This window comes from Python bivittatus, unplaced genomic scaffold (genome assembly GCF_059951505.1).
Source record: "Python bivittatus isolate LINGU-HERP-01145 unplaced genomic scaffold, Pbiv_v1 ctg000610_np1212, whole genome shotgun sequence".
In the NCBI taxonomy this organism is placed as follows: domain Eukaryota; kingdom Metazoa; phylum Chordata; class Lepidosauria; order Squamata; family Pythonidae; genus Python; species Python bivittatus.
In genome coordinates, this window is record NW_028277088.1 from 52,874,640 (window position 1) to 52,899,249 (window position 24,610).

The 24,610-nt window shown below is 35.5% G+C and overlaps 2 protein-coding genes across 9 annotated transcripts in view; one reads left to right on the forward strand and one right to left on the reverse strand.

The window, feature by feature from the left end:
* Positions 1-20,176, forward strand: part of STK17A (serine/threonine kinase 17a) — a 40,040-nt gene extending 19,864 nt beyond the window's left edge. Inside the window, exons 2-7 of one of the 2 annotated variants that reach the window (XM_088150016.1) lie at positions 2,601-2,813; positions 8,563-8,707; positions 13,633-13,759; positions 14,665-14,713; positions 14,803-14,979; positions 16,136-20,176. In XM_088150016.1, the coding sequence (XP_088006142.1) occupies positions 2,601-2,813; positions 8,563-8,707; positions 13,633-13,759; positions 14,665-14,713; positions 14,803-14,979; positions 16,136-16,457 (1,033 nt within the window). In that variant the 3' untranslated portion in view covers positions 16,458-20,176. The remainder of the gene's footprint in view (positions 1-2,600; positions 2,814-8,562; positions 8,708-13,632; positions 13,760-14,664; positions 14,714-14,802; positions 14,980-16,135) is intronic. The other variant, XM_007423427.3, reaches the window with a different exon arrangement.
* A 2,187-nt stretch (positions 20,177-22,363) lies between these two features.
* The window catches only part of COA1 (cytochrome c oxidase assembly factor 1), a 60,411-nt gene continuing 58,164 nt past the window's right edge, over positions 22,364-24,610 (reverse strand). For all 7 annotated transcript variants that reach the window (XM_088150018.1, XM_015887256.3, XM_025163545.2 and 4 more), the window contains 2 exons: positions 23,146-23,222; positions 22,364-22,529 (listed from right to left, as the gene is read on the reverse strand). In XM_088150018.1, coding sequence (XP_088006144.1) covers positions 22,442-22,529; positions 23,146-23,222 — 165 coding nt within the window. In that variant the 3' untranslated portion in view covers positions 22,364-22,441. The remainder of the gene's footprint in view (positions 22,530-23,145; positions 23,223-24,610) is intronic.

A 24,610-nucleotide genomic window follows, 5' to 3' on the forward strand; every position in this document is an offset into this window, starting at 1 on the left:
AATCCAGTGTAATGCCATTAATTCCATTTGTAAATATGTAGGCAAGAGATCCTAAAACTATATTAAAAAGAAAGGCCAAAAAAGGAACTTTGCATATTTTGAATGTTCTGCAACATAAATCTAATCATGGGCAGGGCACACCACTAATGATCACCCATGATGTAGGGATTGAATAAATTGTAGCAATCTAAAACATAAACTTTGGGAATAACCCTAAATAAGTCAAACCTCACCCCCAAAACTTCCAGGAAACCACTTCAAAGGATTGTTCCATGTGAAAGAAAGTATAGCTGCTAAGTCATGTTTATTTTGAGTTAAAGCAAGAACCTCAATTAAACATTTAATATTGTCAGAGGCTTGATGATCCTATGCAGTCCAGCCTAGACTGGTACAGAGTAGTTGGAACGCCTATAATTTATGAAGTGAAGTACGTGTTAAAATCTTAACATCTACTTTTATCAAGGAAATAGATTTATAATTAGACGCATAGCAGAATCTGGATCTGAAAGCTGTATACACATTTCCATTTTTATCCCAAATAGATGATTCAGAATTTTCTTGAAGTCTGAACAACAATAGCTTACTAGACTTTTCACCGTTTTCTCATTATGACTGTCTGATGCACTAAAAAAATGTTGTTATGGAACTGTTAAACTTTAGCTCATATTTAACAGAGATCAAATATTTAAATCAGAAAATGGATATATAAAGGGAAATAATTCTTTAACTTTCTTCTCTAAAAATGTAACTTTAGTTATTACTTGCTTCTTTTTATACAAAGCACATGATATACAAACCTCAGATGTTTTAGTGGTGTCCACACCAAAGATAATAATGTAATGAAATCAGCATTAATATAACATTTTCCATCAAGAATAGGACTTTTTAACTTTGATAATTAATATGTATGAGTTGTATTTAGAGAATGACTGAACCAAATTAATAAATGTCACAGGGATTTGGAAGAGCCTTTGAATTAGCTTTCTACTAAAGGAAATAGAAGGCCAGACAATATGATTCGGTATGGTTTCAGTTTAATTAGCTGCTCAAAAACTGAATCACAGTGATGAAATGGGAAAAAGTTACATAATTTCAATAGTCAGATAAAAGAAGATCTTTTCTATATATAATTTAAGTGTGGGAAGGGTTTTTTTTCTGAGCTTTTGATTTTGTTTAATATGATTTAAAAATTCTCCATTTTGGGGGGGGTTGTCTTTTTTTTCCTTGTTTAGTAAAGGGTTTCTTCTCACTATATAATTCTCTTTATATATTCTTTTTTAAAAACAATATACTCCTTTACAAAATAGTAACATATTTACCTATTTAGCATACACAGAAAAATACAAACTAATAACTATTGTTAAAGAAACATTAATTGTAATGTTTTTAATGTTTAATAAAATTATGTTTAAAAAACAAGGATTTGAAAAGGAGTTGTAAGTTCTGATTGTAATTGGTTACCGTCTGAAGTTCTGACACCAGAGGACAATATGAGAAACTATAATTTAACTTTCTGATTTTGTACTGTATTAAATTGATGGTCTACTCTTAATTATTTTTCAACTGTTTTGAATAAAGTATTTTATGAATAAAGAGTTGGACCTTATAGACTCTATATGGATTTGTAGTAAAAAAAAAAAAAAAATCATACCAAGCCAACTGGAGTTCCATTATTACAAAGAAAATTCTTTGCAAATAACTTGGAAGTTGCATGGTAATAGTAACTTTAGTTGAATTACTCTTTGTCCTCATAGATACAGTCCTCCCCAGCTCACCTTTGTCACCAAAGGAATTAGAAAATTGTTTTTCACAGGGAAGATATAAAAAAGTGAAATCTTCAAGACATTAATACCAGATGTTGCTTCCATCTTTGCATAGAAGCATGAAGTATGATTGCCCCTATTTATTAAACCTAATGCTTAGCCCAGAGATGGGCAAACTATAGGCCTCATGTGTTCCCCAACAATTATTTTGCACTACCAGGGCATCTCCAGATAACTTTATCAAAATTAAGGTGAATGACATGATTTGGGGTGTTTTTGCTAAAATAAAGTAAAAAATTATGTACATAAAGCCATTACAAGCCTTAATGTGCCAATTTTGTCCATTAAGCCCTTCAGATGGGTTGAAATTTTTGTTCTACTTCCTTCACCAATACATTCACATTACCAGTCATGACTACTGCTGCCCTTGAAAGACATGAAAACAAATGACACAAAAAAGCTTCCCAGCCCTGGTTTAGGCACTTTTTAAAGAATTATTAGTTCAATATTTGGGAAATAAAAAATTAATTTTTTTTCTAAGTATTTTTCAAGCCATAGACAGACAGACAGGTAGATTAAGGTTTTCTTTATGTAATTTGGAGAGAAAATTAACATCTGTGGATGCTCCTAGACAAGTGTTTTACTGTCTCTCATTCCCAATATCCAGGAAAGGTATCACCATTGTCATCTCCATTTGTAATCCTTTCATATTTCTCAACTGATTTTTTTCCCCAAAAAGTTATTTTAAGGTTCATTACTTAGGGGTACTTTTGTAGGCTGATTATAGCCTAACTTTATATCCAGTTTATTTATTCTCCTCTGTCTCTCCAATTGTAGGGGGAAATTTGCAGTAGTAAAGAAATGTGTAAAGAAAGAGACTGAAAAAGAGTTTGCAGCAAAGTTCATGAGGAAACGAAGAAAAGGCCAAGACTGTCGAATGGAGATAATTCATGAGATTGCAGTTCTGGAATTGGCACAACGCAATCAGTGGGTTATTAACTTGCATGAAGTGTATGAGACCCCAACAGAAATCATTTTGGTTTTGGAATAGTAAGTATTACATTTTTATGATACAGTATAGAATGCTTGGACTTTTAATATATGCTTGATGGAATAACTTCAGTTTCCCTCTAATTTATTTTGATTTCATCCTGCTTTATCTCTGGAGCTCTGAACCACATCCAATGAACAAACAAAATGAACATAAATCATGGCAGATATTCATACTGAAGTACAGAATAAGGTTTCATCTTTGGAACTGAAAATTATTACCTGCCATAAATGCTGGAACATACTAGTAGGAGAGGCAAAGTGCCCCTGATAAATGGCTTGGATTCCTGCTCAGTTGAAACTCCTGAATAGTATATAAAGGCAACTCCATAATTAATTGTTGTATGTTGTTATGTTCTATAGAGATGAATAGCAATGTTCAAATATTTTGGATTGTTATTAAACGCTTAAACATGCTTTTTTTTTCTTAGCAGTTTTCGATTGCAAAGAGTTCTGTCCCTAAACAGCAAATTCCTAAGATACCTTGAATATACTGACTCAGAGGAACATGACTGTTAATAAATGCCAGTAAATTCTCACTTCGATGTTCCTTTGATTCTCAGGATTTTTAAAAATTGTGTCTGAATTTTCACTAAATCATGCTCAAGTTCAACTTCAGTAAAATACAGTGTTTCTTTCAATTTAGACAAGTGGACTGATGGAAGCAGACTCCCCTGTTCTCTCTATGCTATAATAACCTCTCTGATTCCCCAGTAATGTCTGATCAGATGACCCTACTGTTATTATTCAGGGTCAGTTATTATTCAGGATAAAGGGGTGCCTCTGTTCAACCAGAGATATCTTCAGAGTTCTGCCTGTAGAATATCCAACTTTAAGGGATATTCTGCTCATTTTGTTACACCACAGTCACCTCCATTTAGCAAGTACAAAAATAGATGTTTCTCAAATAATTTGAATCTATATTGTAAGAATCTGACTTTGGGATTATTATTGTAGTTATAATGAAAAATAGACTACCAATGGTATAAACATAAAATATAGGACCATTTAAGACCAAGTTTCTGAAGTGGTATATAACAATTTGTTCAATAATTAAATAGAAGCAAATAACAGTAAGAGAAGAATATACAGATACAAGTATAAAGAGCACAAAAAACCCCCTAGTAATAATGAGTAAAAGAAGCTTGGTTTACTATCCAACTGAAAAAAATAGACTCTTTATATTGCTCTGGCACCTAAAACGTGATAATAAATGTAATTCTTTCAAATTGTATGAACTTCAGAGAGAAGCAGAAAATGCAACACTCATACACATGCATACTCATATACATATACATGTAATGATTCACTAAAGCTGTCAAGTAAAATAATAAAGCAAATAATTGTTAAATAGTCCTGATCAAAATAAGATCTCAATATTTTAAATGTTTTCTAAACTATTTTCTATATTGATAAGGCAAAATTGATGTTTCCTACAAAATAAAAGCAGAAAGGAAACATTCTCACAGAAATATTTCAGATACTTAGTGCTTTTCATGTTTCTTTTGTTTATCATTTTATCTTGATGCTTTTTCTGTTTATCTTTTAAGCGTAAGAATATATATTTAAAAATACATGAGGAAAAGCTATACAACAAGGCTAAATAAATATTTCTAGATCTCTGTTCGAGAGATTGAAACATACAGATGTTCAGTAGAATCTAATCTTACTGGACGGTTAGGATTTGAAAATTCTATACCTAGAAAACCTAATGCTGTGGAATTACTTTCTCATTCACTTGGTATACGTAAATTACACATACTATACTTAAACTGCATTTTTTCTTGTGCATTATAAACCTGGGTGGCTAATGTGGATATGGATGCACTTTGCATTTGAAATGTATTGTAGTTTATGCCTTCTTTCCCTACTGCTCAGATTGTGGCTGAAATACAAAACAACAGCTCAAAGTATTATTACATTAATGGTGTGGTGTAGTTGTCTTTAAAAAATAAAGTGGTTGGTTTCATGTTGCATTTAAATTCTAGATGTTGTGAATTAGTGATTTCCTGGATTAGTTATATGATGTCTATACCAGTTTTTTACCAGCATTCCCTGAAATTGAGAGATGTTTCACAGAATTTTGAACTGAAATACAAATGTACATGTCTACATTATCATAAGAATATAATATGGACCCTACCAAAGGCTCCATCAAGAAGAGGCAGTTAGCAATAGCAGAATCATTGCTGGTTGAGAGGCAGTTGGCATTTATAGTATACTCCCTAACCTTTTGATTATATTCCATACCTATGGGACTCTTGCAAAGAAGCATTTTCTCTCCCTGATCCCTCATGAGAGTCCTGCTTTAATTGCTGCAGATGAGATAAGGAGCTTGCCATTACTAGTGGATCACTACTAAAGAGCAGCATGAAAGATGTTTGTGGGGTGACAAGGCTATCAAGGCACTGCAGGATTAGAGACTTGAACAGTCTATGGGGTTGCTTTAATATATTAATCATATTTTGCTATGAAACACACTGATCTGCTGAATCAACAATAAGGAGAAGCTATTAAGCCAGCATCTGTCCTTGCCCTTAACACTGCTGTTCCTGCATAAGCCTTTTGTTGGAATTCTTTGGGTTTTACCAGGAAACAAATCCATCTGGGAGCTGGTTCTACACCTTTGTACCTAGTCTCCAAGATAGAACAAGTATCTTCTGATGTAAATGTATTTCCCACCCTGTTGTTCAGTCTTTTTCTTTTTGAGCTGATTGAATCAGTCTGGAATGGTCTTGAGAATCCCAGTGCAGTTTTCCTGGGAGACTTGAATATCCATTTCCAATTCAGTCTAGCTCTGACCACAGTGCCAACCACGGGCCTTTCTTAAGAACCTCACAAACTCAATACATATTGTAGGATATTCTCACAATCTGGTCTTTGGGGTAGGATAGATTAGCAGTGAACTGGTAGTTGATTAGGTGCAAGTCACTTTCTGATGATATTTGAGCTGGATGAACCTTTTCCATTTATGAGATAACCCTTGATATACTAAACATCTCCAAGTCAGTGAAGTGGACAAGCATATGTTTAGAGCACATCTTGCAGCAGATGAGACCAAGTAAAAGTCAGGGAACACAACTGCACATAGCAAAGAGTGTACAGTCTTTGTGAACCCCCCAGCAGGGATTTCTTGAACAGAGGCCAGATTGTTCAAGGCTAGTCTTAGACCAGATGAGCTGATCAATCAGTAACCTACTCTGGTTTCAGATGTATATAAAATATCTTGTATCCGATCGACTAGGCATAATTCTTGAAGACTTTGTTGAATTTTTAAACAGCATTCATGGAGTCACTTTCAGTTATTGCAACTTGAGAAAGTAGACAAAGGGATAAAGTCAGCTACCTGTGGTGTAGAACCAGTGCCTCTTTACATGAGGAAGTTATGCTTGCTTCATTGAGAGAGTAGTATTGCCACCTCTTTTCTTAGCCATCCAAGAAGAAACTGATTGTATAAATCCCTTTCATTCAGGCTTTAAACTTAGATATACAAAGCTAGAGCCCCAACTGCCCTGTTTGATGAATTCTGTTGGAATAGACACATGGTGAATGTTACTGTGTTGATTCTTCTGAAAGGCTCTCAGAAGCCTTTGACTAGTTACTGTATATTATTTAGTGATCAGTGGATCTACAGGATCACTACCAAAGACTGGCAGTCAGAGATTTCTGATGGGCCATATGACACTTGAGTTGCGGAGTCAAATAAAGTTCCATTGTTTCTACCCTGCTATTCACTATCTACATGAAATGAAAAAACATCTAGTATCTGGGAGTAAGGATCACAGCAACTCTATTTCTCTTTCTCATCTAAATGAGAGAGTCTATGTAGGTGTGTTACAATTACCTAAAGGAAGTAATGGACTGGATGAGGGACAGCAAATGGAACTTCAATCCAGATGAGTGGAACAGTAGATAGTTCTGAGAGCCAGGAATAGAATAGAATAACTCTATACTTGATGGGGTAGCACTCTCTATGAAGTAACAGCTAAGTAGCCTGGAGGTTTTCCTTAATTCCAAGCTCTCACTAGGGCAACAATTCTCAAACATGGTCTCTGGACCTCTTCACATTCTTAAATATGATTGGACCCAAAAGAGCTTTGGTTTACATGGGCTATATCTATTGATATTTAGTGTATTAAAAATTAAAACAGAAATTTTAAAATGTTTATTTATTTGACTTTGTGGATCCCCTGAAAGAGAACTCCTTTGAGAACTGTTGCATTAAGGGAATAGGTGGCCTGTTATCCCCACTAGGTAGACCAGACCAGGAAATCAACTCCCAAGAAGGCTAAAACTATTTCTAAAATAACAGAATCTTGCAAGTCTGTTTATGCTGTACCTCTTCCTCCTCATAGTTCAGTAAATTACGGAAGCATCTGCCTGAGCCACTTCTGAGTGTTATCTCATTTTGGACCTAAAAAATGTTTCAGTCCCTTTTGCCTAGGCAACAGATCTTACGTATCTCCTTCAAGGTCATCTTCCTTAATCTGCCCATGGCCTCAATAGCAAGGAAGCCCTATATCAGTTTCAACCGATGTTAGGTATGACCCTAACATAACTCAGCTACCTGATGTTAAGTGAAGAAGGTAAATGGATCACGTGACACCTAACTTGAACATACTGCATTATCTATGAGGTGCTAGGCCCAATTTAAGGTATTTATTAGGCTTAGGGATCAAATATTTACTGCTTATACAGTGTTATACAATAGGGTTCTGGCTTACATAAAAATTTGACTTAAGGACAGACCTTGGGACTGGAACTCATTCTTAAACTGGGGACTACCTATAATTCCATTGGTGGATAATACCTTTTTTATTGATTATAAGCCCATTCTGGGCTTCTTTGGAAGGAAGAAGAGTATACTAATTAGTAATTAAATGCCTTCTTTCTAGAAAAAGCATTCTCTGTACCAATTCCTTTTTGTATGAAGGGAAGGAAAAAGAATTAATTGCAGCATAGCATGTTCGTTATAAAACATTTTTGTTACTTATCTGGGCTAGATAAATGATTTTAACAATAGAAGGATTTAACCAAGCTGACTGCAGGATGCAACTTTTATTTTCAGAAAAAATCTCTTTAAAGATAAGAGATATGTGATTTAAAACTCAAAAACCGGGTATTTGGTTTATGAAATTTTTTTATAAATATTGCGAGTAAAATATTGTAAAGATTGTTCCTCTGGTTCAACTTTTATACTTCTTCAGTCTTCTAAAATAATGAAGGCAATCCTTGCATAATTTGTTAACAACAACCAAAATGTATATTTTTTCTGTAGAAGAACAGTAATTAATATAAGCATTTATTCATCCATTGTTATATCAAAAAGTCTTAAATGCATTTGCTGAGATCCACTCCTACTAAATTGAAGTGCAAACACTCTGTAATCTAAGAACCTAAACAATGAGACATTTCACTTAAATATTTTATGGTGGTGGTTCTAAGGCTTTGGACTTCCTTCCAAAGGAGGCTTGGTTAGTTCCAGCTTTGCTGGCAAGCAAATATATTTTTTATTCATAGGTCTTCTGATGTTGAAATTGATTTGCTGTTTAAGTAGATCTAATCTGTTAGCTGTTTTTATTCTCATTGATGCATTTTTATTTGAGTTTTAATGTTTTAATTAAAATATTGTTTTGCCTCTTTTTAAAATTATCTTAAGCATGATTTTAATATAAAAATGAGATATAAATGTAATTAACAGTGAATAATTGGAAATTTAAATTTGACAAACAAATATGCTCATTCTCAGTGCTGCTGGTGGGGAAATCTTTGACCAGTGTGTAGCTGAAAGAGAAGATGCCTTCAAGGAAAAAGATGTTAAGCGTCTCATGAGGCAGATTTTGGAAGGAGTTTCATTTTTACATCAAAATAATGTAGTTCATCTTGACTTGAAGGTAAGATAATGTTTATGTAGAATTGAAGCAATATTAAGAATCCATTTCCCCCCTAAACTCTTCATTACATTAAAGGCTGTTTTGTTTTTTTAGGTGTTCTAATTACTTACTTTGAAGAATACATTGCAATATTTTAGAGGTTTGATTTTTTTTTTTCTGTACTTCTTATGGAAAAGACTCTTCTGCCTATTTAGGAACTTAGATCTACTTCTTCTGCCAAGCTGTTCTTCAGTTGATCCTAGTATGTACTGCAGGTTATTTCAGCTCTGTGCTTTTTTTCTGGTGGTCAGCTATGCATCCAAAGATAATGTTAAGCAACTGTGTAGAGCCCAGTTTGAGAACCTTCTAATGTTGAAGATTTTGGTACATGTTCATTATGCACACGAGCCAATTTCTGCCTCTTCCCTCAATTCCTTGAAACACCAAAACAGTCAGGAAACTGTAGGTACCTGCAGAGGGGAAGGAGCATGGCTATGTAAATGCAGATAACCACTTAAAGAACTACAACTTCAGGTAAACAATCTGTTCTTCTACATGGTTTCTGTCTATTATGTGTACAGGGGATTAATAAGTTTACCTCCCATGTGATAAGGCAAGCGCACCATGCCAAGCAAGGATTGATAACAAAAGAGTTTATCAAAATGATGCTTGAACCCTGACATGAGTATCTGTCTGCTAATGCTTGATGAAGGTTAATGTTTGAAACTATAGTGCTATCTTGCAGCAGTCTGATTCAGAGATGCTATGTTGTATATGATGGAAAATGATGATGCATTTATTCTATATTGACTCCTAAACTGATTGACGCCAGTTGATTTACAACATGATAAACTAACGTTACTGTCTGAGCAAAGCATTGTGAGGACAGGCAAACCCTTCTTTGGTTCCCCAAATAAGAAAGTCTTGGAAACTAATAAAATATTACAGTGCAGGGTCATAGAAAGCTAAAGCGTACTGCACATCCAGAAAATGAAGGGAAAAGGGAGGCAGGAAAAGTATATCTAATATTAGCTTATGAGAAGATCAGTGATCACCTTAGGGAGGACAATAGTATCTGGTCTGAACACATTTTCCCTTTGGAACTGCAAATAGTTTCGTCTGCATATAGATCACAGACATCTTTTGCTGTTACAACATACATGATTGGTATTAAAAACACAGTCTTCAATATCAACATCCAGAGATCCACAGTAGCCAGTGATTAGGCAAGAAAGTTGATAGAATGGTAGTCTTCATGTGGGACAAAAGGCATTATAGTGGGAAAACATTAGTTAATCCTCTCAGGAACCATTTTTGTCACTTGGTATGAGAAGTGTAGCCCTTACAAAGTACATGAAATTCACCACCACTAAACATGCAGTGAGGAATTAGCAAGACCACATGACATGAGCGAAAGAATAAACTGAAAAGTGAACTTCAGAGGGCAAGTAAATGGATAAAAATGAAAGGCATGCACAAACTGAATTAACTAAGTCCATTTGTGTATGAGGGTACACAGATGGCAGGCAGACAAGTGCTTGAATGTGTTGTACTGTTGCAGAAAAACCTTGGTGTGAAGAAACCTAGCTATTAGATGTAGGGAGACTAGATCTGGATGGCAATTTTGCCTCAGTCTTTGTGAGCTTATTTATGGACATGTAGTTTGAGGTAAGTCTTTAGAACTTGTCACCATTGGGTAATCAGTATGCACAGAGCAGTGTCCATTCACATAGCTTCTTGTCAGTCAGTGGGGTTGGCAGGAATACATACAACAGCTTTTCTCTTTGTGGAGAATGGCAGCCCCTTTGGGTTTAGGCTGGGGCCCTGCCCTGCTGCAATATTGGGAACATTGTATATTGTCTCTGGATGATAATAGGTCAATTGCTTGAGTCCCTCAGGTGACAGATTATTGACAATCTGGGGATGAATAATCTACATGGACAATCAGAGCTCTAATATATCCCCAGCCAGACTGAAATGCATCTATCATAAATGCTTGAGCAAGCACTGACAAAGAAAATGGACAACTTAAGAGCAGGATGCTCAGGAAAGCCCATCAAGAGAAGTAGTAACAGATTGGAAAGAAGACCCTGATCTGCTAAAAAGTTAAAAACAATTTTGTAGGACCCTCATATTCTAGTGAAAGAAAGGACTGTCCATATGGGTCAATCATTGCTGAATAACTATAACCACAGTATAGGGCTGGTTTCAAACCAATCTGGCAAGGAAGAAGTTAGAATTATGCTGGTAAGAAATAAAGCCTTCACTTGGTGAATCCAGGATGCTCATATAAATTGGATGATCTGCAAGCGCAGGCGTGACTTTTCTGAGTTGATACAAAGCCCCAAGGCATAGTGTATTCAAAAAGTGTTGTTATGGTGCAGTAAGGACCCCGTTTTGTTGAAGTGTGTTGGGAATGATTGAATTGACATTGCAGGACAACTAGCTGAATGTATTTTTTGAAACATGAGGTCAGTTACAATAGAGAGGTTGGTGAACCACACAAAAGCACTAGTTATTCAGCACAATTGCTCAGTGTAAGGTTGCAGCATAAGGAAGAAATCTATTAATTTCCCAAAACATAGTCTGGAGAAAGTGGTGACACTGTGATTGATAGACCATCAAAGGAATTTTCCTTCTTTCTGATTCTCTGATCAAGTGGTGGGTTTAGTTGGTTGCTTTCTCTCCCTATTCTTCTTGGACCTATGAAGGGACTGACCCAGAATGGGAGGTTGAGTCAATCCAGTAAATACTCTGTTCCTGCTGAAGGATAGGTCAATAATTGTGCCATTTTAGACAGAAGCCAGAAGGGACTGAGATAGGCACTGTAGAAGTTGTTATGGGTTGAAATGCCCTGTCCCACAACAATGCTTAAGAGGCAGAAGGATTTATCTCTTTTTGTCAGTTTTCACAATCTTGAACAGCGAGGCAGAAATTATCAAGGTGCACCTCTCCCAGTCACAAAAGGAAAGCAAATGGCAGTTTGTATTTGAAAGCTTGCTCTTACACTGCAGCATTTCCAAAATTGAGCTGTAGCAGCCATAAGGCTGAAGGCCTCACAGAGAGGAAGCAGGTAGTGACCATAAACTCGCAAGAACTAATTTATAACATATTTTTTACAAAGAAAAATTATCGAAACAAAAACAGATTTAATAATGTCTATGAATTCTACATTTTTTTCCTTCATCAAAACCTGAAAATACAGGTGAAACTCGAAAAATTAGAATATTGTGCAAATGTTCATTTATGTCAGTAAGGCAACTCAAAAGGTGAAACCAATATATGAGATAGACGCATTACATGCAAAGCGAGATATGTCAAGCCTTACTTTGGTATAATTGTGATGATTATGGCGTACAGCTTATGAAAACCCCAAATTCACAATCTCAGAAAATTAGAATATTACATGACATCAATAACACAAGGATTGGAAATAGAACAATATTGGACCTCTGCAAAGTATAAGCATGCATATGTACTCAGTACTTGGTTTGGGCCCCTTTTGCAGCAATGACTGCCGCAGTGCGGTGTGGCATGGATGCTATCAGCCTGTGGCACTGCTGAGGTGTTATGGAAGACCAGGATGCTTCAATAGCGGCCTTCAGCTCCGCTGCATTGTTCGGTCTCATGTCCCTCATCTTTCTCTTGGCAATGCCCCATAGATTCTCTATAGGGTTCAGGTCAGGCGAGTTTGCTGGCCAATCAAGCACAGTAATCCCATGGTCATTGAACCAGGTTTTGGTACTTTTGGCAGTGTGGGCAGGTGCCACGTCCTGCTGGAAAATGAAGTCAGCATCCCCATATAGCTCGTCTGCGGAAAGAAGCATGAAGTGCTCCAAAATCTCCTGGTAGACAGCTGCGTTGACCCTGGACTTAATGAAGCACAGTGGACCAACACCAGCAGATGACATGGCTCCCCAAATCAACACAGACTGTGGAAACTTCACACTGGACTTCAAGCATCGTGCATTCTGTGCCTCTCCATTCTTCCTCCAGACTCTGGGTCCTTGGTTCCCAAATGAGATGCAAAAGTTGCTCTCATCAGAAAAGAGGACTTTGGACCATTGGGCAACAGACCAGTTCTTTTCTTCTGTAGCCCAGGTAAGACGCTTCTGACGTTGTTTGTTGTTCAGGAGCGGCTTGACAAGAGGAATACGACATTTGAAGCCCATGTCCAGGATCCGTCTGTGTGCAGTGGCTCTTGATGCACTAACTCCAGCCTCAGTCCACTCCTTGTGAAAGTCCCCAACACTTTTGAATGGCCTTTTCCTGACAATCCTATCCAGGCTGCAGTCATCCCTGCTGCTTGTGCACCTTTTTCTACCACACTTTTCCCTTCCACATAACCTTCTATTGATGTGCTTTGATACAGCACTTTGGGAACATCCAACGTCTTTTGCAATTACCTTTTGGGGTTTCCCTCCTTATGGAGGGTGTCAATGATGGTTTTCTGCACAACTGTCAGGTCAGCAGTCTTTCCCATGCTTGTGATTCCTACTGAACCAGCCTGAGCAACCATTTAAAGGCTCAGGAACCCTTTGCAGGTGTTATGGATTCATTAGCTGATTAGAATGGGACACTTTGAGCCTAGAATATTGCACCTTTTCACACTATTCTAATTTTCTGAGATTGTGAATTTGGGGTTTTCATAAGCTGTACGCCATAATCATCACAATTATACCAAAGTAAGGCTTGACATATCTCGCTTTGCATGTAATGCGTCTATCTCATATATTGGTTTCACCTTTTGAGTTGCCTTACTGACATAAATGAACATTTGCACGATATTCTAATTTTTCGAGTTTCACCTGTATACTTGTTTGTCAAAACATTTCTAGCTATTTGCTGCAGAAAAATGCACATGACTCTTAAGCAATTAAGATTATTGTGCAGTTTTTAATGGCTGAACTATTTTCCAGTAACCTTATTTCCTTTTATCTTTTCAGCCACAAAACATTTTGCTAACTTGTGAATCGCCATTGGGAGACATTCGGATAGTTGACTTTGGACTTTCCAGAGTAATGAAAAATAGTGAAGAACTAAGAGAAATTATGGGAACACCTGAATATGTTGGTATGCTTGTTATTTACATGATGTTCAGGGCAAGTAGCCTACAGCATATAATGCAAACATTTGGGTTATGTAATATTAGTCAGAATCCAAGATTTGAATGTTTAAGATCTTACAATAACCAGTTTTGGTTATTAAGTTGCAACAGAAATTCAGAAGAACAAATAAAATGTCAGCTGTATGAGTGTGCATAAGCTACATTGACTAGTTGTTAACTTCCAATACTTCTGTTAGAAAGTTTTCTAGAGATTACATTGATTGGACTGGATTTCATTTTAGGTTCTTGCAGCTGGGCTGGTAAAGCAGATTTTCCAGTCACCTTTTTCTCAGGATAGTTGCTCTAGTTCTGTGAAAATGGTATGCAGAAGATTGAAAGCAGCCTACCTGCTTTATAAAGTAAGCTATAGGGAAGGGGAATTGTGCAAAGTCAAATGATGGGACCTTCACTAGGGTCCATTCGTAGAAACTGAATTTTTGGAAACTTTCCTTAACACACTATGTCCCACACCATATCATTACTTAGAAATCTCAAAAAAGGTGGTAAATTACTGTTCAGTCATGATCACAATAAGGAAATAATTAGGTTCTGATACATTGTTTCCAGAAGACAATTAGCCTCTTTTTAATATTCAAGATTTATTTACATGTTTGAAGTTTTGTATAGAATTTTGGCCTATGACTGTAAATAAAATTTCATTAGTATGTGTCACACCATACCACCAAATGGAATTTTTCTATTCCCGTTAGCCCTTTCACAATATTATAGTGCTTCAGTTCTCAGCTGCAAGGGCTGAAGAATTTGTGTCTCCCAACTTGGTCGCAGTTGTCAAAAGAAGTGCAAACCATGATCTCTTTGCCATCTCAGTGTTGACTCTTTTGCAACTTACTGTATTTTTTTTTCCTAATAGCTCCAGAAATTCTAAGTTATGATCCAATCAGCACTGCAACAGATATGTGGTAAGAAAAATGTTATTGAAATGTTAACTCAAAACCACATACTTTTCTCTTATGAAGCTTAAACATTTTTATTTTGTTTTTCTATTTAGGAGCATTGGAGTGTTAACATATGTCATGCTGACTGGAGTATCACCTTTCTTGGGGAATGATAAACAGGAAACATTCTTAAATATATCTCAGATGAATGTAAATTACTCTGAAGATTTTGATCTTGTATCTGAATCTGCTGTGGATTTCATCAAATCTCTTTTGGTTAAAAAACCCGAGTAAGATGTATTTAATTATTTTGCTTCATGAGTATTAAACTATGCAAATCAAAAATAAAAATTGTAAACGTAAATGATTATTTAAGTTATATTACTCCTGATTTCATAATATATTTCACAATGCCATCTTATATGATTTTGGATTAGCATTGGTTTAGCTAGACTTGAATGATTCTGAAGATTAAACTGGAAATATCAAACTATAGGTATGATTTTAATATAAATAATTTAACTTGTCTGGAGGGAATTTCACAGGTTAATGTTCAGGGCTACTATGATATAATCTGATCACTCCATCCTAAAACAAAAAATGAGCTCTGATGAAAATGCAGGTTTTTAAAAAAAGAATTCAACTACTTGAAATTGGTTGTGTCTCAACATCTGGAAAACATGGCTCATGTGAAGTTGAAAACACTCCCAAAACTAACAGGATCCCAAAGAGCCGTTTTCTCCAAACTGATCATCCTGTTGACCCATATAACATAACTGTCATAATGTGGCTACTAAATTGTATTTAGTTGTGATTTGTATACAATTGTTCCATATATGAACTGGCTGTTGCCATATACAGCTGTTCTTTTGGCTAACTTGCATCAGCTTTCCCACATAAAAATACATTCTGCATGGAATAGTTGCTGCATAGAAGCTGTTTTGAGCTGTCCTACAGCATTACATAGACTTCAGACTACTTTGTGTATAAAAGATAATTTTTATTTATTTGTTTTTATTTATATATAAAATTTGTCACTGCCCATCTTGTTAAAAAGCGCCTCTCAATAATAATCAAGGATGTTTTCATTTTTGTCAATTATTGTGCATTGGAGTGATATTATGGGATCACTTTGGGGATTCTAAGGTATAAATTCCTTTTGAGAGCTATATACCCATTAAATACGACATACAAATACTGTAATAGTGATAGTGTAAAAGTTATTGTGAAAGAATTTCGTGGAAATTATTTCATTTGCAAGGTGTAGGTAGTATTAATATATATTTGAACTTGCCTCTGATTATATGCCCAGTGCAACCTAATTTAGTGTATAATTTAAAGTACAAAGCAGTTTTTAAAATAATGTGAACTAGATTTTAATGTGATTTTAAGCCTTAAAATTTTCTGGCCAGATTCCTTAAGTCAATTTCTCTCTTTTCTGTCTAGGGAACGGGCAACAGCAGAAGAATGCTTGCTGCATTCTTGGCTGGCACAAACTGATATTTCTGATACAATATGCTGGATTAAAAACACAGAAGACGAAACAAATACCATTATTATAAATGAAGACTCTACTTCTGAAAATTCTACAGATGGAGAAAAAACAGAAGAAACAGTAACAGAAGAGCTCATTTTAGTAGCTTCATATACACTGGGTCAATGTAGGCAAACAGAAAAAGATAAAATTGTTGAACAGAAAACTATTTCAAAGCGATTTAAATTTGAGGAACCATTACTACAAGAAATACCTGGAGAATTTATTTATTGAATTGCAGCTTGCTTCTGCTTTGAGGCTTTGAACTTTATCTTGTAAGATTGGCCCTTTCCCCTTAGACCAGCTTATGTACAGCCAAATGACATTCATATAAAAATGTTCTTGTAAAGCAGAAGGAAAAAGTTAAATAGTTGTTTAGAAAACTGCCAAACACCTTAATTTTCTATGGAATTGATATTGATATATATATTGATATTTATCAATATATATATATATATATTGATTAATATATATATATTAATTTTCTATGGAATTGATATTGATATATATCAATATATCTATATTGGAAATATTTAATACAAAGAAAAGCAGAAAACATTAGTTTATTTTTTAAATATCCAATATATTGTAAAGCTTTTATTTTAGATGTTCTATTTAATTACATATTCATGGTAGACATTTCAACTGTCTGGGTAAAATTGATAAACATGTTTTTTGCCCAAGTGCATAAAATACCAAGAACAGTTAGAATCGCTCGCTCTCTCTCTCTCTCTCTCTCTCTCACACACACACACACACACACACACCCCTTTGTATTGGTTTAACCTTGATGATATGGATGATCTGATTGCCTTTCAGTTTCTGGCAATCTGATTTTTCATATTAATCTACAAATTGCTAATAAAATAATAAATTAAGGGTTGAGGGGGGAAGTAAATCTTCATAATACTGTTTTGTCCCAGACTGAACAATATAGACTCAGTTTCCAGATTTCATAATAATTTAGTATTCTTTTTGATAAAAAATGCCTTTACCTGTACTCCTAACTTTAATTTTAGTGTTTGCCACTGGGAAGAGAGGAAGCTTTTTTGAAATATGTGTATTAGTTTGCTATCTAGTCTATATATTTGTCATTCTGTGTCCAGCAGATGACCAGTAGTGCTGTTCTGTAGTTATTAGAATAAAATACAATGTACTCTTGGTTTCCAGTGTGTTTGGATAGCTTCCTACATAAAGTTTGGCCCGTGGGCCTTTACTGTTCCTATTTAAAGTATTCACTTACTAAATAAGATTTTTTTCTGTGTTTTATTTTTACTATTTCTACTGTCCTAGTTTTTATAGAGATGGTTTATCTTCTTTAAAAATCTGACTACAGGAATAGGTATAGGCTAGTTTTATCACTTGGCAGATTTTTTTTTTTTCTATCTAGTTATAAAATGATAGGTGTGCTATAACTCAAGGAACCAAAAACCCCTAGAAACCTACTTATATTCAGAATGTACACTGTGCAGTTTTTCTGTCATCAATCATTTGTTTGCCTCTTAAAACTTGCATTATACATATAAATTAACTTAATTCTTCAGGAAAACTTCTTCATTACTAAATTTAGTAACAGTTTTGGAAATAGTCTTGAAAAACTTGCTTCATAACCATATTTAGCTTACATGATTCAAACAGAATAATTTGTTTGAGGTTCTGTAAATTTATCAAAGCTAGTGCACCAGAAAATTTAAAGAAATGCCTAGTATGAAGGCAGTATATTAGTTGTACAAGTATCAATGCAAGTTTGATTCCATACTTCTTTAAGAGATTGAGGATCTAGCAGTGCTTTTCACAAGTTAAATGGAAATGGAAGACTTAAATGGAAAGTTAAAAATAGAACTTCCAGGGAATCACTGATTTCGTATATATTATTAATCACTGATTAATGCAAGGTTTGTGTTTTGTGTATATCCAAATTTATAATCAGGTGCATTCTTAATATGTACTTTTCTTTCTTAGCTTGTAGTTGTAAATCTGAAAGGAACTAAAGGCTTTTACAGTTATGTGTTACCCATACATACACAGTGAAACATTGATTTAATGTATCACTTGGGGGAAAAGGGTGTCTGTTATTTTCAGTTGCATGTTAAATTGGACACTATGTCATCTACAGTCACATCATTACACAAGTGATGTGAAGTGAATTATGTTATTTGTATTATATTTGTTACTGTGTAATTATACCATTATTTAAATACAATGGCAATTTAATCTATTACATCCAAACTTTGCTAAATTGAGGTTTCACTGTAAAATATTTTAAGTCTTATCGTCCCAAGGCACAAATGTTCCATTCATTAGCCTGAACGTGTGAATTATTGAGTGCAGGAAGTGAGACAACTTAGAAAAAAAATTGTAAATATTTAAAGAAAGTCTCCACTGTCCAATTTCTTTAAATGCAGTGTTTTATCACAAGTTTATCATCAGAAACAGGCAGTTCTGACTCTGTCTAAAAATGACAATGCTTAACTTTTGCTACAAGAAACTTGGAATCTCTTGCATTTTTATCAGAATATAGAGTTAATATAGTTTATTTGATTCTGATTATTTCTTTTAGGCAGCTCCTAATTTGAAGTGTAGATAAGGACTTGTACTCTGAATTCATTGTCAATGAATGCAGCATAGCCAGCATTAAAAAAAACTGTAGAATATTGGAATATCTTATAATGAGCAACACAAGCAACAAATAAGTGCCACACCTGTAAATAGTTAAGCAGTTTTACAGAATCCTGATAGGTGCACTAACTGTGATTATGGAATCACTGCCTTTAAATACTGCAGCCCAATTAGGTTCTTCTGTTGGCCAATGCAAAAATTATTTCTTTAATATAGTAAACTGGTTTTTCTGGTTCTTTAATGATCTTTAGAACTTACAATCGTAACTTTGCTTCCATTCCCCACAAAAGACTAAATGTTTTAAGGAGATGTTAAATTCTCAAATTGTTTCCTGCTTCCCAGTTGTGAGAGAAATGTCATCCCATCCCAAAGGGTTCCTGTTAAATAGTGCTACTAAAGCTTTAATTGCTTCATTACTTTTGCTGTGCCTTGAAAAACTATTCCATCCTCATCACTGGTAATAGTAATTACTTGCTTCATTAGTGTAGTCCTGAAAGTCAAGATTACACTTTCATGATAAGAGACAAGTTTTTAGTAGCTCAGTTCTAAATCTTCTGTTCCACATTAAGCTCCACAAAATCAGTGAGACTGTGCCAGAGCTTCTAATTGACTTTGCAGTTGTGCCCTGTGTTTCATCAAATACATTGCTATAACATGGAAGAGTTCTCCTTTTCTCTACTTTAGTTGGTAACTTTTGTGTTTGAGTTTTGCTCAGAGACATCAACATGTAATTGGAATTCAGTTAAATTCACAAGGATTCATCTTATTCACCCAGCAGTTTACTTTAAATTTCACTTCCTTTTTTCTCAGCAAAGCTTACTAACAATACTCAATTATAAATAGTACTATTTTTTCTTCATAGCTAAAAATTGTGCTGCCAAAACTATACTTCATTTGTTTCTAATTGAGGCAATAATTATTCTGAAAAGCATTAGCAGTTGAAGTTTAAGAATTCATTTCCACCATGTTAGCTACACTACTGTTGAGTTGTCAAATGAGAACACAATAGCTCCTCTGATATGTATGCAGCATCTTTTTTCCCATTTTGTAAGCAATATAATCAAATGATTAAGGAGGTTAATAAAGGGATTCACTTTAATAAAAGAATTTGTTCTTTGTCCTGTATATTCCATAGAAAGCAATGCAGCATGATCAGATTCTCCGGGTACAGATTTTACATCAATGGTTCCTGGTATAAAAAGTAGACGCTGCTTTTAAGATCAGAGCTCTTTCTTCTTAACTTGACTATGTATTCCTTAAGATATAGTGGCAGTACTATCACTAGAGATTTATTTTCTTTAAAGTTGGCAGAGGCAGGTCAGTTTTTTAAAGTATTATGCTAATAAAGGCATAATGAAAGAGCGAAGGCAAAGTATCTTGTTTTCCCCCCAGTACTGTATCCTCTTTGCAGCAATGCTGAGAAGATGAAGCATGCTGTTCAGTATTAGTGGCTCTCAGTTACCCAAAGTATTTTATGACTGAGGATAGAGTTGAAGTATCCTTATTTCCAATCAACATTATGGGAGATAAGTTGGCCAAGGCTAGCAAATATTTCCAAGGCAGAGGGTAGCTTCCCATTCTGCATTGTTCCTTGAGCTCAGATCTATAAATGAACTAGGATACAACATTCATTTAATGACAAGTACTCCCATGTGCCAACTTTTCTCCCTCCAAATTATTGTATAGTATGATATGTGTGTGGGTGGGTGTGGGCATGTGGGATGCTGCAGGATTTGGTACTGCTCCACTCCTATTTGACATTTACATGCAGCCACTGGGTAAGATCATTCATTGTCGTGGGGTGAGGTATCATCAGTAGGCTCTCGGTGGCAGATAGGTTGTACTCGAACCATTCTTGAAAGGGGGAAACCTTTCAGAACAAACTTTCTTGGATTAATACAGTACATTCTGTGCCCTCATTAGGCATTCAAAATTTTATATCATTACAGTAAGTCCTGCATATATAATTGTGGAAGAAGGAAACAGGTGACGGTTTAAGCAACTGAACAGAGCTGGTTTCTTTTTTTAAAACATTGTATGAGCCATACACTAAACACCATGTTTCAACAGTTTCATGCCTATTGACTGACTACAGTGCATTCTAGTGTTGAAGACAAGTAGCTTTTATTTATTAGACATATAGCCTGCCTTTCCTTCAAGAGCTCAAGACAACACATACAGCATAGTGTCCTCCAGTTTTTCTCCACAACACTGAGGAAGGTTGGGCTGAGAGAGCATTATGGGCCCAAAGTTACCCAGTTTCCATGGTTGAGGATCTCCCTACTCCAACACACTGGCTAATCGTTTATAAGACACCTGAAATCAAAAATCATTCAGAGAAAGCATTTTGGATCTTACACAAGCATGAGTATAGCACTTTTCAGCCACTAATTAAAGCATCCATTCTTTTTTCAGGCTCTTATGTGAGCCTGGAAAAACACGTGACAGTTGTAATAACCTGACTCATTAAAATGACTTAATATCTTTTTTCAGGCTCCCACAGAAGACTGAAAAAAGTCATAGCTGCTTCAGTGAATAGCAGGCAGGTGCTGTGCTCAGGCAAAGTATGAAACACTAATTCCAAATTATTTTTGAAGCATACACAGCCCTAATACCTGGGGACTACATGTACATTAATAATTAATAATCCAGTAGTAATGTATGGCTGTGAGAGCTGGACTATAAAGAAGGCTGAGTGCCGAAGAATTGATGCCTTTGAACTGTGGTGCTGGAGAAGACTCTTAAGAGTCCCCTGGACTGCTAGGAGGTCAAACCAGTCAATCTTAAAGGAAATCAACCCTGATTGTTCATTGGAAGGATTGATAATGAAGCTCAAGCTCAGATACTTTGGTCACCTAATGCGAAGAGAGGACTCTTTGGAAAAGACCCTGATGCTGGGAAAGATTGAAGGCAAAAGGAGAAGAGGACGGCAGAGGATGAGATGGTTAGCATCACTGAAGCAATGAGCATGAAACTGAGCAAACTCAGGGAGGCAGTGAAGGACAGGAAGGCCTGGCGCAATATGGTTCATGGGGTCACAAAGAGTCGGACACGACTTAACGACTGAACAACAACATGTACATTATTTTAAAACCAGGCAGGATACAAAAATTCAAGCCAATTAAAATCTAGATATGCCTCTTATCACCCTTCCTCTGCTTTACTCTAAATCCAAAAGGGTCAATTAAGCAGTGTCCCCTTGTGGCACCCAGGAAGCATGCCTTCTCAATGATGGCTCCTGCCCAATGGAATGGTAAAGACCCAGAATAGCCCGTACTGCTCCCACCCTTTTGACTTTCTGCAGTTGTTAAATACGTGGTGGTTTTTCCAGACCTTGAGCTAGAATGATGGTCGACCCCTTATGGTTTTTTGGTTGTCTTCTAGTCAGCTGCATTCTTTTTCCCTAATACATGTTGTTTTATTTTACATTTATTTCGTTTTTAATTGTAAGCCACCCAGAATAGTTGTGGAGTCAGGCAGCCTTGAAACTGAAATAATAAATATATGCTCATATGTTCTGGATGTGCATTAGAATGTTTATTGAATTTCAGGATATTTAAATAGTAATACAAACAGCTCAGTTCTGTATATTACACCTTTTATCCAGAAACCGTCTTCATAGAAGAAGCATACACTAGAATTCTGGGGCCGTTGCAGAGCTGCAGTGTGACTTCCTGTAGATTCCAGCTAACATGAAAATATGTTAGAAATGGTATTGTTGAACATTGTAGAAATGCAATAATTAAGATTTTAACCCAGAATAGGTTCACTGCTGGAGTCCTTCCAATACATCATCATGTTTTTTAAGGACTTGATACTATTAAGCATAAACAATTTATTTGTGTTACTGCAAAAGCTTTAAATTGTTGATATTCATAGTGAACCAAGGTGTTTCTTAGAAATTACTAACTTACTTTTGTATTGCCCCATCTGGCTTCCAATGTGTACATACCCACTAGGTGAGGAAACTATACACTCTAGATGCAAATCAGTGAGAACCTAGGCCAATTTATGCAGCACAACTACTGAACAAAAATGGTTTTTGGCAATCTATATTAGCAACCCAATTAACAGCATGTCTATTTACACCAGCATTTCATACTGATTCATGTTGAAACAGATTGCAAGTTACACGCAGTTCTGTACTCCATCAGTTTTATTACCCATTTTGTAAGGTATAATCAAACTACAAGATCTCACCTAGAGCTATTAAATATAGTAAACTATTTTATGTAGAATAACTAACATACACAGTATGTTCAAAGATCCAATAATTTTTAAAACACTGTCTTTTAAAACATACCTGTTGAGGGAAAAATCCATTTCTGAAATGACATGAAGATAACCACCTGACTTTCTTCCAGATACTGGTATTTTTATCTACAAATACAAATGCAAATCCTTTTGGTAAACTTTTGTTGATGTGATTCCTTTTCCAGGTAACATTCTTATTGTAGATTTAAAATCTAGTGTCTGAGAACTGGAGTCCTTGATGCTCTCTGAGCTTGGTTATTTGCTTGCAGATGTTTCATTACCCAACTAGGCAACATCAGTATCTGAAAAGTCTAAGTTATACTTCAATCAATTTGACTAACACCCAGGCAACTCTTTATACTTCCACACATTGAGTTCTGACCACACACTAATTCCTTATCAGGCTGAACTACAGACTTCATGAGAGATGTTATTATTTATTTATATCATTTCCCACTTGTTCACTATAATAAACAATCTCAAAATGGAGCACTTCTCATGACTGCAGTGAAGCCTTCCAAATCCACAAAAGCTGTATGCAGCTTCTTAGGTTTTTCAGATCAAGGGTGAGAATCTTGGCTTCTTCCAGATGTTGTCAAACTTCTAACAGCCATAATTAGCATGGCCAATAGGGAGTTCTGAAACATTTGGAGGATTACAAGTCCTCATTCTTGAATTCTGATCTAGTAAAGTCAGCATCTAATTTGTTACATGGACATCTAGGGACGTAGATAGAGATGTTCCTCCCATTTACAAATTTCCATCCATTTCAGTTGAAGCCAGATTAGTCTCATATAGAATGAAACTACTGGCTCAAGTCTATTCGCGTAATTTCTGAGGTCTAAGAAGGATATCTTGCTATGAGATTTTTTTAAAACTGGAGATACATAGATCAGGATCTTCTAAATGCAGAGCATATATTCTACTACTAAGTGGTAATTCTCAGCACTGCTGCACTTCCAGTTCAGTTGCATGCTAAAATCTTGCTTGTTAGATGGGCAAGTTATGTTGAATTTTTTTTTTCATTTTGCTACAATTGCCAAGTGATTTAATGTACATTTAATTTGCTATTATTAGTGTTGTTGTTGTTGTTAATTTTCCATCCGAATGAATATCACAATCTAATCAACTGGGTGTTGAATCCACTGATTCAGGTCCTAGCCAAAGTCATGGAAGTACTGCCATAAAATCTATGCTGTGTCAAGTAAGGTAAACTTCTGTTACTTTAGGGATATCAACCCAATAAGTTTAAAATTTCAGTTGAACTCAGATTAGCCTCATACAGAGAATGAAACCATTAGCTCAAGTCCACTTGCACTATTTTCAAGATCTATGAAGGTTATCTTACTACAGGTAGTCCTCGCTTACTGACTGCCACATTTAGAGACTGTTTGAAGTTACAGTGGTATTAAAAAAAAAAAAGCTTTGTAACCAATCTTCACATTTACAACTGTCACAGCATCCCATAGTCACATGATCACCATTTGTGTGCTTCCCAACCAGCTTGCAACAAG